At 40.3% G+C, this 17,837-nt stretch overlaps 1 protein-coding gene across 2 annotated transcripts in view; it reads left to right on the forward strand.

Annotated features, from left to right (window-relative positions):
- LOC120456086 (E3 ubiquitin-protein ligase HUWE1) overlaps positions 1-17,837 on the forward strand; it is an 89,164-nt gene that overhangs the window by 58,608 nt on the left and 12,719 nt on the right. The window contains exon 3 of one of the 2 annotated variants that reach the window (XM_039642678.1): positions 10,713-10,907. In XM_039642678.1, coding sequence (XP_039498612.1) covers positions 10,713-10,907 — 195 coding nt within the window. Of the gene's footprint in view, positions 1-10,712; positions 10,908-16,027; positions 16,148-17,837 lie in introns of those variants that run through there. The other variant, XM_039642679.1, reaches the window with a different exon arrangement.

Here is a 17,837-nt window from a genome sequence, read left to right on the forward strand (position 1 = left end):
CACTTGTGGCCACACAAATGGCACTGCTTTTCGTGGGTGGTTGATGGCGGTTTTGGTTCCTCTGGTTCCTTTGGTTCGGAGTTTAGGGGTTTTGGGGGTTTTGGGGTTTCTGGGTGCCGAGGCATGCATAAATAAAAATGTGGCATGCTGGGTCAGAAATAGCATGACATTTTGCCAGCCGGCCGACACAAAATGGTGGCAGACACACAGCATTGGCCAGCGGTGGCATAAAATGAAATGTTCAACAAAGGGTTGACTCCACAAGACCCACGGGAAAATGTCTGTCCGGGGGGGGGATGATGGGTGATGGGTGATGGGTTGTGGGTGGGGTTCGGTTTGTAAGTGAGCGAAAGTCCAGTGAGGCATAAAAATCAATAAAGTCAACGCCAACGCCCCTTGGCTCCGCTCATCTTTGTGTTGGCTTTGTCGGTCACCTGGTTAAGTCATCAATGGCCAGGTACATAAGCAAAGCAGCCACCCAGTCACCCACTCTGCCCACTGCATCCTTTCAGCTTAGCAAATTTAAATTGCTCAACAAATTTCCAACTAACAAGCAACCAAAATTCATAATCAAAACTGCCGGAAAAAGGATAGTGAAGTGGTGAAAGGCTGCATGGAAAACTAACTCGCATGCACTGTTAATAAAAATTAAGTTTCAATTGGCAACGAAAAACTGCAGAGTATTCTATATACCTATACTTAAGAATAATACTAAATGAATAATTATAAAATGTATAAAGATGTAAGAAAGTTGTTGCAATACTTTGCAAGCCATTAGACTTCGTTAAACTTTTGAAATGTGTATCTAGGAAGGAACTTTAATAAAATGGAACTCCAGCTTGTACCCGTTATACTTCATACTTGCGTACTTGCATTTGAAGAACCACTTCGCGTTTCCCACAGTGCCTTTTCATATGCGACCATCCTTTTGGCAAATATGTCAAAGTTCCGTTCCAACAGCCCCTCATTCCGCACTCTCTGCTGTCAATTGGCAATTGTACAAACATTTTTTCTCCTTTTATAATGCGATGAATGGCTGGGGGCTGCTGGAGGAGATGTTTGTGGGATTCGGGTTCCATGGGTTTCCATGGGGTTCCATGTGGGGGCTCCATGAGGTTTGGGCACATGTTGTTGGGCTCTTCATTAGCAGAGAAATGATTCAACTGACATGCAAAAGCCCCGACCCTGCCCTCTGCCCTTCTGCGGCTTGTTAGTGTCCATCGCACACAAAGAGCAACAATTTGCAGCAATGACTGAGAGTGGATCCTTTTCTCCTTTTAGGTCCTTCACCGCCAGCCTTTTTTCTATCTTTTTGTTTCTTGCTTTTTTGTTTTTTGTTTATGCCCGTCGACCGTCGACAATTTGTTGTGCTTTTTATTAGGACAATGGATGGAGAGGTTGAGCAGTGGGCAGAAGGGTAGCAGGACAGAAGGGGCTGCCCAACGAGTCCTTGCATAAATGTTTCATAACTGTGGGTTTTTTACTTTTTGGGGGGCGCGACGGCTGCTGGCCATCGAGAAATTATTGGGGAACACTTGGCTGGCGGCCCACAAAACACACACCCCTTGCGAAACCCTTGTGGGCTGCACTGAACAAAGTTTATGTTATTTAAATAGCTAAATTCTCATTTAAAGAAATCATTCTGAAGCAGGGAAATAATGCTCAAATGTTTACCCCGGGAAAGAAAGAACACTTTATGATATAGTTACGAAAGAAGGTGCTTCAATAAATCATTTCTTTCAGTGTAGAATACCCCATTTCGGCGCTCGTTCTATGCAAATCGTTTGTCTTGCACCGCCTGTCAGCACAGGCAAACCAAACCCAGTGGCTGGTTGGTTGGCACAGTGGTTATTGACTTGGGCCTGACCCTCCATTAAGAATTTAGGGGCCGAGCGATATTGCAGTATGTTTATAGCAGCTCAGGGGCAGGGATTTCGTTATACCCAAAAATAAATACACAATCCCACACTTTCGGCCGTAAATTTGTGCAATTTAAGGTGGCCATTCAGGGTTTTTCAAGTGGTGCATAACATCGTTGTCATTAGTTGAACGCAACCAACTGAATCGGAGAGGAAATAATTATTAAGTAAATTTCCCTCCAACATCTGTACATCTTTTCCATAGATATTTGCGCAACCCCAGCAGTCACTAATTTTCAAACATTTTACAGTCAATTGATTGGACGAGTCGTCCTTGTAGTTCTGCCACTCGATTTGGCCAGCCGATTACATTTGACTGCCACTGTCGCACTCTCGCCCTGTCGCACAGTGTCTCCCAAAAGTGTGTCGCTGCGGACAGTTTTGAATATGCTCGTCGTGGAGAAATATGCTGGGCGAAATACATAAATTGAGCGCATAAAAATCAATTTGCCGTAACCGCATCGAGGCAAATAAACTGAGCCCAGTAAAAAAAACAGGCGGAGAAATGTTGTCTCTTTATTTTTTTTTTTTTTGTGTTTTGTGTTTTTGCAGCCTGCTGCTGGTGGGTAATGTATGTGGGTATTCCGAGCCCGGTGGTTCTGAATACGCATCCGGGTTACCCCCACGCATGTGGTTGCATAAAGTGGACGATGGCAATCTGAGTCCCGCTTATTTGCACACTTTTCTGGCTACTTTGCATACTCGTAACGAAAGTGCGTGTATTAATAACCTATTTATGCCCCCAGCAGTAGCAGATCCGCATCCAAATCTGGATCTGGGTATGGATGGGTCCCGGGAACGGACACCTAAAAGTCCAGCGAAATTTATGCGAGCTCAGTGTGTAATCTGCCCCACAATGATTTATACGCCATTAGGCACTGAGAAAAAATATTCCATATATTGGTGAAGTCATGCCACTTTTCTTAGATCAAAGGATTTACATAGTGAAATAATATTCATATGCAATAGAGATCTATAACTTTTTTTTGCAGTGCACTCATTGCTCGAATAGAAGTGGAAGCAGGAGCTGAGCCAACTTGTAATAGTCGTAATAATAGCAATAATAATTTGCACAACCCTTTCGGCTTTTGTCGATTTTACTGCTCAATTTGATGACCAGCCAGGGTAGAGAGCCAAAGGAGCCGTGAAAGGAGTCCGCATCCAGGGTCCAGGATACAGAACTCAGGATCCCAGACATCGGAGAGCAGAAACCAGAAGCCAGGGAACATAAAAGTCAATTGTCTGCAACAAATTGAACATTTTTGTAGCAGCTCCCACTCGGGTTCAATACATTAAGCTGCACTCGTCGGATGGAAATGGAAATGGAGATTTTTGGATGGAGGCGGTGTCGAATATCAAACTGAAACAGAAGCTGACTGCCTCAGGTTTTTTATTCGAATTTTCCAAGCAGGGACATCGATGACATGACATTGTCATTGCTACAGTTTTTTATCCAGTTATGGTTACTTTTGGGGCTTCCCTGTCCTTCATATGGTTACTTTACACAGGTGATCCATCTCAGTTTCTTACAAGAACATAATGCTCGAGCTTAAAAGTTATTTAGGGCATAAACTTGTTTCAAAACAAATACAGAAAATGAACTTTCTACTAATTTTGATGTAAAAGTTTATGTAACAATGTATAGTTGTTTAAATGAAATGTTTAAATGAAACATTTTTGGTGGCAAATGTGCAATAGCAACTCGTCTAGAAAATGTGCAGTAATTGACGTGAAGTTCACTTTTAACCTTTTATATTGCATATCGGATTTTCCAAAGTTGTTGATCGAATTTCGCCCGTTAATGGATTTAAAACTGGTGGCAACCAAGGGATCCAAAAAAAAATCAACCTAGGGGAACTCCCGGTTATTGGGGCGCGTTGGGATGAAAGGTTGGCGCGAAAGGGCATGGGATTTGGACACCTCTGGCTTGGTGGCTGAAACTCGGTGGGCAGAACATAAACCGATTTTGAATTTTTTATGCCAGGTATCGATTTGGGTACGGTTTCGTATCGGGAATGGCCTGGCCCTGGGACTGGGATTGGGACTGAACTTGATTTACTTTTTGATGCCCAAACTCGTTGCAATGCATTCAAGTGCGAGCTTCAGCTCGCCACACACTCGAGTCCCGAGTCCGACATTTACACGGAGTATATGGGTGTAGTTTGCCCACAATTTGTGCGGCAAATGGAGCATTTGTGTGCGGATACGGATGCGGATGCGAATGCGGATTGTGAGCTGGTCTGAGCCGGACTAAGCTCATTGAGGGCCAAAGTCACAGCCAAAGCCAAAAACCCCAAGTAGTTGGCCCGTGTTGCGGCAATAGTTGGTCAAATTAGTTGCACGCTGCCATCTCGAGCACAAAGTGAAAGTTTTTCGTGCCTTTGTGCATGGCCAACAAGTCTATTAGCCAAATTGTAATTGCTGACCTAATCCAGAGATTCTATTCCTCCCACCTCCCACCTCCCATCTCCCACCTCTCAAACGTCGAACGACCGACGTCGAATATCGATGTTTGGCACATGTTTGCTCAGGTTTCATCAATGTGCACATGCATTTGCCTACTGCGAACTTCCGACCACTGACCACTGACCACTGACCACTGCCCTTGGAGATCCGGCCAGAAGCTGACCAACCCACAGCCTACATCCCTGCAGCCTGCGATTCCATTTCACCCATGGGTCACCTCCTGGTCTTGTTTACTTTCTGGCCATGAAATTGCAATGCAGTAAGGAATACAACTACCTATTTAAAGTAGGAGCTATTCCATTATGCTATATATTATTTCGATTAAATGCTTTTGGCCTAATGATGTTATCTTGAAAAGTTGTGCAAAAAAACCATAAGTATTATGTTTATACTTTTATCAATCATAGTTGCTATGCTTATTGGCAGTACCAAACAGTTAAAGACCATTTTCAACTGAGTTGTAATGAAAAAGCCTGCCATACATTGAAACCTCTACCTTTGCTCATAATAAGTTCCTGATGAAGTTTGATTAAAGGCCATAATGACCATTTGGTTTTATTACGTAAACAAGACACCATTTTAATAAACAAAATATTTGTTTTTCTGTCCAGCAACCCATTTTCGCAGCATTGAAAATTCATTTTAATTCTATTTGGCTTTTTTTTTCCAATTTCGCTGGGAGAAGGTTGTGTCGAGGTCGTCTAGGTAATTGGACTGCCAGGTAAACCCTCCGCGGTTCCCGCTGCTGTGGCTAGCAAATTGTAATTTGCATTAAGTGCTGGCACACTCCACCCCGCAAAAACAGAAAAAAAAAACAAAAAACCCATTGCCAGCCGCACGCATTCGCAATTGGAACCGTTACGTATCCGCCGCGTTGTCGTCGACGGCCTGCAACTGTTTTTCCACCCCACTTACATGCTGGCTTTTTGTGTTTGAGCCGCTTTTAGCACACCACAGGCCCCTGCAAATTCTGGCTGCTGCAAAGGGCTATTATAACTTTGTCGTGTTGGAAGCTCGAAGCGGGAAGCCAGAAGCCAAGCCAAAGTAATATACTCTAGCACATGGAGTGTCCAGAAAACAAAGTTCAGCAACGGCTAAAAGGGGCTGAGGCTGAGCTGGCAGCATATCAAAGAGTTTTATTTTAGTTGGTTGTCAGGGATTTAATTAAGTGCAGCTATGCCATAAATATTAAGTGCTAGAAAAATGCAGTTGCAGTTTCCGCAAAAATTCTATTTCACATTTCTCAACGCCAATTTTTGCAGTAATTTATCCATAGTTCATGTGGCTCGTCTTTTTATTCACTGGGCGCATAAACTTAAATTATCCGACATCTATTATTGAATTTGTCAGTGTGGCAAGACCTTGACTAAATGCATTTATTGGAAAAAATACATACACACATGTATATTGTGCAAAATATCAATGTTTTTTAATTAATTTACACACGAAGAAACCTAAAATCGATTTTTGATTTTGATGGGTTATATCTTATCGTTCTGCTGCAACTCTAACACAATTTAAAAGGATTTTAATTTGCCTTTTTCAGAATAATTCAGAAGGCATTAGCCTAATCTATTAATGTGCAACGTATATGAATATCGTTTTATTTTGCATGCCATTGTAATGTCGAATTTATCCACATTTTGGAGCCCTGCCAATTGGTTAGTTGGCAAAGTGGCAATTCATTGAGGTGGCACGCCAATATTTGCCACATTGTTAAAAACAAGCAAATGAAATACGACCTCCATGGCGACGAACTCCACAAAAACCCCTTCATCCCCATAAACCAATATTGCCCCAAATATATTCCCATTTACCATTTACCATTTCCCATTTGTTGCGTGAATTGCTGCACGGCTGGCACACGAGGCCAATTTTCGGCATATTGGCAGTTGCCCAACTCAGTCGTATATGTACATACATATATTAATTGCCATATTTTTCGGACACGAAAGTGGACGGAGTTTTTTGGGGTAAATGTGTGCAGAAGTGCGTATAATTGTAATCTTGAATTCCAAATCGCTGGACGCCAGCCGGGCAATTGTAATTCGTAATTGAATTTAGCTGCGTGAATTTATTGCACTACAATTAAAAAGCAATTTGATGGCCGTTGAAGAATTGCCCCTGGGCTGTTTGAATTCTTTTTTGGTTCCAGGCACGTGCCACAAAATTCTGGTGGCAGGGCAGGAAATGAATGGGTTAGAAGGCAACAGAATTGCCACAAGGACAACAACTGGAACTTAACTCAACTTGCTGCCAATGAACTTCGCAAAGCCAAAGTGTTTGGGGCAAGTTTCGGTTATTGTTATGGCAACAACAGTCGATGATGTTCTTGCGGCTGCATTAGTGATGCGAAATGTGCTTACAAATTGCGAAACTTGGGTTTGTAATGGCTTGCTGCACCTGTGAGTAAAACATTTCCAATCGGGCTTACTACGCTCATGTTTGTTCATTGAATTCCATATAAAAGATTGTAAAACCATTGCACGAGAAACTACAATCTAAAACTGAAGTTCAAAGACATTTTATTTACTTCTGAAATTTACTTAAGTCGAGTGATTAAGGTCTGATGTTCCATTAATTAAATAATAATTAAATTCTTACAAGGAGGAATTGCCAAAATTCTCCTCACTCTCGCAAACTAGAATCCTTGTCCCCATTTGGTTTACATGGCAATATCGGGTATTATAGTAAACTTTTCGAGGATACTGCGCAACGGCGTTTCTATCTTTGTGGGCCCAAAACTTTTGGCAGTAACTGTTACTGCCGGCTGCTTTGTTCCACGGGATTAGCTGTCAGGCGATGTCGTGCGAATTGGCCCGACTTATGCTGAATTCTGGGCAATAACGATAATGCAGCGGAAGCCGATTACCGGGGCAAAGGGCCAGAAGTGAGTGCCAACTGCCAACTGCCAACTGCCTTTGTTACGTAATTAGAGTTTGGCTGAAAGCGGAGTTCCAGCTGTTGCCCCACTTCACTGTCCATTCTTTGCTTATCTGCGGCTCTTGAGTTTGTCAAAAACAATTGTTTGACTAGACTTGACCGGGCCCAAAACACACTCACACACATATGTATATGTATATCTATAGATGTAGTGGAACACAATGGCTTGGCCAAAAAAGCGGAACAATAAGCTCCAGCAAAAATACACTGAAAAAGGACTTCAATTATTGGGTTACTTCAAATAAATAAATCTATAAATACAACTAAAGCTTTGAATGTGCTAAAATCCACTCTAGAATACTTATATTAAATACTAACAAGTGGAACATTCTTGTCCTTATTTATTATGGTACCTTAAAAGAATTATTTCAAGTAAACAAACCATTTTTTCGAGTGCATTGTGAGCCACGACAGCAGCATTTGATGCCATTTGTTTTACTTCGCTGACCACAAATAACCATCGCCCGATGCTGTGCTGTTTTGGCCAGCTTGCAGCAGCATTTCGTGGTCCAAACATTCCATTTTCCAGTTGCCAACGCGTCGCGTTCGCTGTTCGCCCTTTGGCCACCGAGAGACCGTGGTGTTGCTTCCCGCCGGAGTTGCCGGTCAGTTCCATTCCCATTCCCAGCAGCATCTAGCATCTAGCATCCAGCATCCAGCATCCAGTGTCATCATCCCCATCCTCCCACCGTCGACAGTGAGTTATGTTGTACATATGAGCCCCAAGGAAATGCAGCCCCAGCAGCAGCAGCAGAAACGCCTGCAGCACAGCAACATGCAGCAACATCAGCAGTCACCATGCAGCATGCAGCATGCAGCATGCAGCAGTAATGGCATCGGCGACATCGCACTGACAAGTGCTCGAGTCGGTTGCAGCTGCTGCGGCTCGAGGATATTTGTGTCCTTGCCGTAGATTTTCCGCTTTAATTCAGCACTTTGCTTTAGCAAGCTGCTTATATCCTCAAATTTTCCAAAGCATTTACTCTATGCACAACTTCAGAATGTCGTTATCTAGCTTGCTTCCAAGCCAGTATGAATTAAATCACTGCCGTTTCCATTTGTCATTGTTCTTTTTTCAGTGATCTCTTCACTTTAATGATCTCTTTCCCTTAGTGGTGTCATTGACAAATTCCCCATGCTTTCCGCAAAAGTGTTGGCTTAAATTACAGCAGACGATGAATTAAATCAAAGTGTGCGACTATTAAGACCATCAACCACCAGGAGTCGTAGCTGCCATCATCATTCGCACTCTGAGTCCCATTTCCATTTCCGTTTCCACTGTCCTGGCCATATTCATTATCATTTTCAGTCCGGTCAGTGTGGCAGGCAAATTTGCCAGGCTGGGCAGCCAAATGCCAGCCAAGTGGCAAGTGGCAAGTGGCAGGACGAACAGGACAAACAGGACGAAGGCATTACGCGCCGAACTACACTGGCTGCAACTCGACGGCTGAAAGCAATGGACCTGCTGCTGCAACAGCTCCTCCTCCTTCTCTTCCTTCACCTTCTCCTGCTCCGACTGGTGGCCATCTAATTTTCAGCTCCTTGTCGCCGCACCACAACAATCAAGTGGCATGATTGCTAAGCAGCATAATGCCATTTATTGCCACAACAAGCTGCGCAGTGCCGTCGAATCAGTGCAGCACTGGCATCGAGTAAAATGCTTTTTGGCGGCATCGCAAAACAGTCCGCATCATTGATTAAAAATTTAAACTCATTAAAAATCAATTCAGATTCTAAAAAATGCAGAAACTGCAATAAGGCTACGATCGGTCTTTCAAAAGCAGGCAACACATTTTTAGCAGCACAAAAATTTTGGTCATCTTTAGAGGGAAAGATTTGTTTCAAATGAACACGAGCCTATTAAATCCTCTTCATTACGAGTATGCAACAATAACGAAAACAACATTTGCAGTGTAAGCGCAGAACTGGCTGCACTGTCTATTTGGACTAAGATCCGTTTTCCTTGGCGAAACTTTCCGCATTCGCATTCATGGGCTCCTCCACAATATGCTAAACGCGCAGCCATCGTGGATCGGGGAATGGGAATGGGAATTCTCGGGAGGAGCTGGTGGTGGTGGTGGTGGAAGTGCTAAGGAGCCGTTGCTGGAGCCAATGCAATCATAATTTTAACTACTTTAGTTTTATGCCACCCCCAGTCAGCCAGCCAGTCAGCCAGCCAGCCAGTCAGCCAGCAGCGGCAGCTCCTTCTGCACTTAGTTCTATTATCCTGGCGCTTTGTTCGCGAATGGCGCCTTCGTCCTTTCCGCCCGATTTTCCTTTTCCTAATTTCGCGTGGCCACAATAAAAACGCAATGGCATGGGGTGCCAACGACAGTCGAGAGTCGATGTGAAAATGAAAATGAAAATATAAATTGCCTTTGTGCACTGCGCAAAATGTCCCCCCAAGTTTCTAGTTATCGCTAAGATTAATTGCCAGCCAGGCTAATGCGATGACAGCCGATGAATAAACTTTGATAGCGCGGAAAATTTGCAACCACATTAAATTAAAAGAGAGAGCTAAACACAAGAGACAGCTAAAATGATGGCTAAAATTGAGATAGAAAACGCATTATTTAGCTGAGCAAAAATGGTATTGCTGTCTAGCAATTCACAGCAATATACACAAAGCTTACAATTCATGTTCTTATTTAATATTATGTGGTAAATACATGCAAAAATTCCTTTCCTTGGAATGTAAATAGATTTTCTACTAGGCATGCAGCCAGCGATGAAGCAATCTGAGATGCAGCATAATTCGCTTTAAATTGAAACAACTAACATTTAATCGCTGAATGTGCACAAATAGTATTACAAAATGGCATTTGAGCCGTCATCAATTATTTACCATAGCTATTTTTTCGCCCAATGCAGCACAGCTAAACTTGAATTCGTTTGTGGCAAGCTCTTTGTGGCTTCATTAGCGCCTCGCCGGCGACTCAGTGGCACAGTGGTTTGGGGCTCAAGGGTCAGAGGATTGGGAACAGCGAATGGAAATGAAAATAGGAATGAGAATGGAATGGAATGGGATTGAGACTTGGGTGTTTGATTAACAATAATGCCGAGCGAGCCGAGGGGCAAAAGCAGAAGGCACAAAGCCAAAGCTTTGGGCGCCGAGAAGCGAGAGGCGAGAGGCGAGAGGCAAAAAAGCGCAATCAAGCCGTATGGATTTTAATTAATTTTCCCTGCTGCTGCATTTTTAATTAAAAAACTTGAGCGTGACCGGGCATGTAGAATGCAATTTGCCAGCGTCCTTGTCTATTGTAGGCTTAGGCTTACATACTTCAAGGATATTGAAATGGGGTAATGGTACTCTTGAGGTATTCGATTTATAGAGATACATAACATATATGCTAATTAATTTTGTCGTTTCACTTTCCATTTCAGTGCTGGACTGCCAGGTGGGCGATTGGGGCGCCTGGAGTGAATGCGACCGGAGTTGCGGCACGGGAATGATGACGCGGAACAGGCAGATCCTGCAGGCAGCACAAAATGGTGGCAAGCACTGCCCCACGCTGCAGCAGAAGAGGAGTTGCCAAGGATACCGATGCCATGGCCACCACGACAAGAAGATACTGCGAGGTGAGTGGAAATCCTTTTGTCACTGCCATCACTAATCCCATGCTCGGGCATTAAAGTCACTAATATATATATTATATTATACGTACGCAAGAAATGCTTGGGTTTCTGCTTAATAATCAGTTTTCCTTCATCTTTTTCGTTGGCTTATAATTAATTTCCATTTTGAGTTTCAATTTACCAAGGCAACAGTATGACCAAAATGATAAGCCATGTTGCCAGACCTGCCGCTCCCTTCGTCCTTCAAACTTTTGACGTCATAAACACGCAGATTTGATCATCCCACAACCCTTGACGCCCTGCCTCGCAGGATATTTGGGGCACAGGATACCTTTTGTGCCGACACCACATTGCAAGGACAAACAAAGATTTGGGACAAGAAGCTTTTGCACCTAAACCAGACAAACTCAGGAGACTGACAGTGGCATCAAAGACCTCCGATGCACTTCCGCCATTCAATGTTTTTGCCCTGCTCTGGGTTTTGTGGGTGGTTGGGTGGTTCAGTGGGTGGTTGGGTGCATTTGGAGGGCGTTTGCAGAATGTTGAAACCCTTTTAAGTTGCCTTTCACACGCACACAGGGAGAACGCACAATGCATATCAGTTCAGTGTCAACTGTGCAATTAGTTACATATTTAACCACAGTAATCCAATGCCTCGAGAACTTTATATTTATTTAAGCAAGGCGCAGGCCCAAGGACATTGCGTAACGCAACTAATTGTTTTTAATTAGCAGCACACATTAAGTAGCTTTCATAATTAGGAGCCATAAAATTTGAAAATACAGCGTTTTAAGTTTAAAGCTATTTAATTGTAGATTTGATTTGATTATCAAGTGAGTAAAAACGAGAAAGGCTTTTTAAAAGTATTAGATGCTTTACATCATTTGACAGCCTTATTCTAGGCATACCTGATTATTTCTCCCAGTGCACTCCCGTCCGCTCAGCTAAAAGCCAATGCAAAAACGGATCTGCCAAACTCCAAACAAGAGTTTGAAAGAAAGCAGCAGGAGCAGAAGAAGAAGCTGCTTTCTCTGCAGGAGAAAGGGCGTAGAAAGTTGGGCTGGCTGACTGGGGAAAAAAATGTCATATAGCCGGCCCCCCAAGCTTCACCCCCCTGAATCCAAAGCAATTTTCTGCAAGTGGCTGACATAAAAGCCATATTATATTTGGCTAAGTGTCACCGCCGGCTTAAAAACACAGACAAAGGGGGAGTGGGGTGGAGAAAACTATTAAAATATCGCTGCGAAAGTTTTTGTTTATGTTTTGGGTCGCCTGCGCTCCATTAGCCTTGGACGTGCCCCACCCACATGGCCACCCACTTGGCCACCCACTTGGGCACCCACTTTGCCACCCAATTGGCAACCCCACTCTTGTTTGGATTTAGTTTTGCCTTCTGGTTTGCCATGTTTGTTTTATTTTTTTTTTTTGCTCTTTTTCTGCTGGGGCACATGTGTGCGGCGCACAACTCTTTAAGCGTTTAATTAAAACTTTGATTGCTGCCATTAAAATATTATTCAACCGCATGCAGAACGAGAAGAGTGGGGCTGCCAAGTGCATGGATGAATGCGTCTGATTGGAGCAAGAAAACGGTGCAAAAAAGGGGCATTATTAATTGGAGCAGGGAACAACATTGTTGTTAAACATCGTATGGAAAGCACTTTAAAATTGGCCATTGGCCATTAGGACACCTGAAAGCCATTAACTGGAAATGGAAAGTGGAAATTCAATGTAGGAAACGTGCCGAGTTAGCAATGTGAATATTCCTGCCATTGCAACAAGATGAGTGGCATTTTTAATGTGCTAACACATTTGATTATTCTATGTACTTATTTGTCTACATAGCATTAATATTTTACATTGCCCCCGCAATTTCTATTATTTTTGAATACCTAATTTTCAATTTTTATTATGTATGCTTATTATGGACTGCAATCAATTAAAAATATTTACAAAACCGAAATTCTAAAGGGAAATGATTAGCGCAATGTCCCCAATAATTTATGCACTTATAATTTTCTCCCTAAAATATATATGCTAAATAAAATCAAACCCTAATGTCTGGCTTAAAATATAATAACATCACCTTAAATCGGCAAATTGATGTGGAATGGGTTGAACAAAAATTGCTGCATTCGAATTTAGGAAATTTAGCTGTTCGTTAAATTCAATGTTGTTTTTAATATAAAACCGCTTTTATATCATTACATATTTAATTATATTTATAATCAGAGAGTGGGTTCATGCTTATTTTGAATTAATTACGCAGTTTGATAATAACTTTGCGTGCAATCAAAATTTTTGTTTTTGTTGCATTTGAATGCTAGTATTAGTTAGTAATAAATATCTCGTTTCAAATAGAATGCCAAAAACAAACGTAAATATGTATAATTATGTTTCAAAGAGGGGAAAACTGAATTCCTGCTAATATGGATTGAAAAGGGTAGCCGTGGCCATAAAAATTCATATAAACTCAACCTAATGGCCCCACAAACTGGGCAATGAACTAAATTTTGGCTGAAGCACAAAATCGGAGACGACAAGATAAACATCGCATTCCAACCGGTTTCATAATTGGTCCGCAATTACGTATATCCTGGCAATACATACATTTGCGGTGCTCAGGGTTTCTGGGAGTAAATGTTAATTAAGGCGTTGGTGACTGGGTGTGTGTGTGCTTATGTGTGTGTGTGTGTGTCTGTCCGGCTGTGGGTGTATCCTCGCATATACATTCATATATGTGTGTGCACACACATACATCTACGCGTGTGCTTAATGCTCATAATGCGCTTAAGCTGTTTATTGTTTTTAGCACTTCCCACGCCCCCGCCAGCCACGCCCCCATCTTCGTGTGGGCGGCAGTGAGGTTGTGTTTGCGCTGCAAATAGCCAACAGACAATCGCCGCAGGACTAGCGAAAGAGAAACAGATACGGATGCGGATATATACACACATACATATGTACATACACTGACACGGTTGGAAAATCATCTTGTGTTTCCTCCACTAATTACAGGGCATTAAAAGCTTTGCTGAAGCCATATGCTGGGGCAAAAATCAAAGAACAGCGCATCTGTGGTTTTTAGTTGTGTTAGAGAGGTGAAGCAGCCGATTGGAAGTCGCTGTATTTCATGGGGTAAAAAGTAAGAAACTTACGCAAGTAGCTGAGATTTCTATAAGCCCCGAACTCTTAGCTGCTCAAGACAAATTCAATTTGCCGCGGGTTCACTGAAAAGGCAATTTGGGCGCCCTTATGCTATTAAAAATTGCCTAATTCCAAATTAATTGCCAACAAACAAGTGGCTCTGTGTGCGCGTATTTAAGGGCAATAATAAAGGTAAGCAAGGACAAAGAAGTTAAAGGTAGACCCACGAAACCCATAAATGATGCATGATCAGATTGCTTTCAGGACACAAAACCCAAAAAAATGATGCGCTAATTGCCATCTACATAATTCACAAGGTCTCCAGCTCAAGTAGCACACTATTTTTGGGAGTTTTCGGCTTACTGCTGACTTACTTGAATTCAGCTTCAATTTTTGTGCCATTTTGTTGTGCGACATTTGCCACACGTGCACGTACTTTTGCCACTCACTGTGACCTTGTGCTGGGCGCCCAAATGCGCCTTGCTCATTAACGTTATAAAAATAATTGCTCAGCACTCACATACGCAGTTTCCATGTGCTAAATTCCAATTTACTGGCGTTGAAGTGAGTGTGAGTGCGAGTGTGAATGTCAATTTGGCTGCTTGGCCACCAAGTTGGTAATCGTCCGAGTTGAACGATGAAGTGCCAGCGCCACAGTTTTCGGCAGCAGCTAATCAGTCGCGGAATGTGGGGTACCCTTTATGCAAATTACAATTCACACAATTAAAAAGGGACACCAGACGGATAAACTCCAATCCACTTGGTATTTGAGCACGAAATAATCTAATTTGCATTGCTTATAAAATGGTAATACCTTTGATACATTTATGCATCTGAAAGATTTTCGATCTGTTCATATGCAGCAGCACCTGCTGTTCCGCTTAGCAGCACACGGTTGAAACGGCTAACTTTTTCATTTTTTGCGCGGCCAAGTTTTCCCTAAAGTGAATATGCCCAAGGCGAAGTCAAAGCGGAAGGACCTTGAAAGGGATAGGGGGGCGAAGCAGGATGAGGGGCAACAATATGGCATTTGATTATGCAAATTCCCGTTTAGCACTTGGCTCGTTAAATTTGCATAAGTTGCTGCGGCGCCTAAAATTATGCAACGCATATGGACCATCCCTGAGATAACCGCCCCCCTCCCTCTTTCAACAACGCGCACAATTTGCAAGGAACCCACCGCGCTCTTTCCAAGATTCAGTCTGCAATCCAAAACTAGTCCAAAGCACCTGGTCTATCTAGTCACTATCTTGAACAGCACTGGGCCATAATACAACTGCTCAATAATGTGGAACATCCAGTTTTTTTCGCCGGAAGTATCAGCGGCCGTATCCTTGTTGGTTGTGTCACTTCTCGATTCAATTGGCAAGCTTCGTTTTTATTTTCCTTATTTCTCCACGGACTAGTAGTTTTTTAAAGTAAAAATTAATTTTAATACTTATTTAACAAGTAACATTGAACATGAAACATTGAATTTGCAACATTGAATTTGCAACATTGAATTTGCAACATTAAACTTGCAACATTAAATTTGCAACATTGAATTTGCAACATTAAACTTGCAACATTGAATTTGCAACATAGAATTTGCAACAATAAACTTGCAACATTAAATTTGCAACATTGAATTTGCAACATTAAACTTGCAACATTAAATTTGCAACATTGAATTTGCAACATTGAATAAGCTACATTGAATTTGCAACATTGAATTAGCAACATTGAATTTGCAACATTGAATTTGCAACATTGAATGTGCAACAATGAATTTGCAACATTGAAACATAGGTAACATTCAACGCTAAACATTAAACATATCAAAACATATGTTGTATACAATGTAATTGACATACTTGACATAATTTTACATAATTAATTAAATGTAAAAACAAATTTCGTCCACCAATACTTATAATTCCCAATCAGTTCTGACTCAATCCTCATGGGATAGCCGCTCTGGCAGATCGTAGATCAGTCGACCGGAAATTTAAGTGTGTTAGTAATAGTAGTAGTTTGTGTGTCTGTGTGTGTGATAGTGGTTCCAGAGGCCATGTGGACATCCCGTCGTCGATCTGGATGCAGTGCACCATGGACCTGACCAGGTATGTTAGTAGGTAAATTATTATTATATTATTATATTATTATATTATTATATTATTATATTATTATATTATTATATTATTATATTATTATATTATTATATTATTATATTATTATATTATTATATTATTATATTATTATATTATTATATTATTATATTATTATATTATTATATTATTATATTATATTATTATATCTATAATATTATGATATCTATAATATTATGATATCTATAATATTATGATATCTATAATATTATGATATTATGATATCTATAATATTATGATATTATGATATCTATGATATTATGATATCTATAATATTATGATATCTATAATATTATGATATCTATAATATTATGATATCTATAATATTATGATATTATGATATCTATAATATTATGATATTATGATATCTATAATATTATGATATTATGATATCTATAATATTATGATATTATGATATCTATAATATTATGATATCTATAATATTATGATATCTATAATATTATGATATCTATAATATAATAATATCTATAATATAATATATAATATTATTATATCTATAATATCTTATACGATTAAGTTTGCTATGATTATGTTTTATATAATTAAGTTATTATAATTATGTTAAGACAGTGGTGAGCTCAGGTATAAGTGAATATGCAGGCTACTTATTTATATTATAGGCTATTATATTTCTATGAATATCTCTTACATTTTACTTATCTACTTCAAAACATATTTTATATGATTGAGTTATTATTAGGTTAAGACTAGTGGGGAACTCAGGTATAAGTGAATATGCAGGCTACTTATTTATTCTCGAAACATATTTTATATGAATAAGTTCTCTATGATTAAGTTATTTACGTTCATCTTACTTATCGACATATTTATTCTCGAAACATATTTTATATGATAAGTTTTATATGAATAAGTTTTCTATGATTGAGTTATTATTAGGTTAAGACTAGTGGGGAACTCAGGTAGTTTATTAAATTACATATTTAAGTTCACGTGCGCCTTGATGCTGGCTACATATTTATTCTGAAAACATATATACTTAATAAACCTACATATTAAATGATTAAAATAAAAATAAAGTTATTCATACGTAAATTTTGCGGAAAATCGGTTTTCTGTTATTTTGCGACTATAAATATCAGTATTTTGATCAGAACATTCGAAATATTGGTCCGAATATGGAATGGCATACCTCGTTGAGCTCGTAATTAAATTTCCTATCGAACTGCGTTTTCAAAAAAAAATATATATTATTTTCACTTTTCTTCCAATTTTTGATGATGATTTTTTGCCAATAACCGCTTTTCTGTTATTTTGCGACTATAAATATCAGTATTTTGATCAGAACATTCGAAATATTGGTCCGAATATGGAATGGCATACCTCGTTGAGCTCGTAATTAGGTTTCTATCGAACTGCGTTTTCAAAAAAAATATATATTATTTTCACTTTTCTTCCAATTTTTGATGATGATTTTTTGCCAATAACCGCTTTTCTGTTATTTTGCGACTATAAATATCAGTATTTTGATCAGAACATTCGAAATATTGGTCCGAATATGGAATGGCATACCTCGTTGAGCTCGTAATTAGATTTCCTATCGAACTGCGTTTTCAAAAAAAAAATATATTATTTTCACTTTTCTTCCAATTTTTGATGATGATTT

Source organism: Drosophila santomea, chromosome X, assembly GCF_016746245.2.
Source record: "Drosophila santomea strain STO CAGO 1482 chromosome X, Prin_Dsan_1.1, whole genome shotgun sequence".
NCBI lineage: Eukaryota > Metazoa > Arthropoda > Insecta > Diptera > Drosophilidae > Drosophila > Drosophila santomea.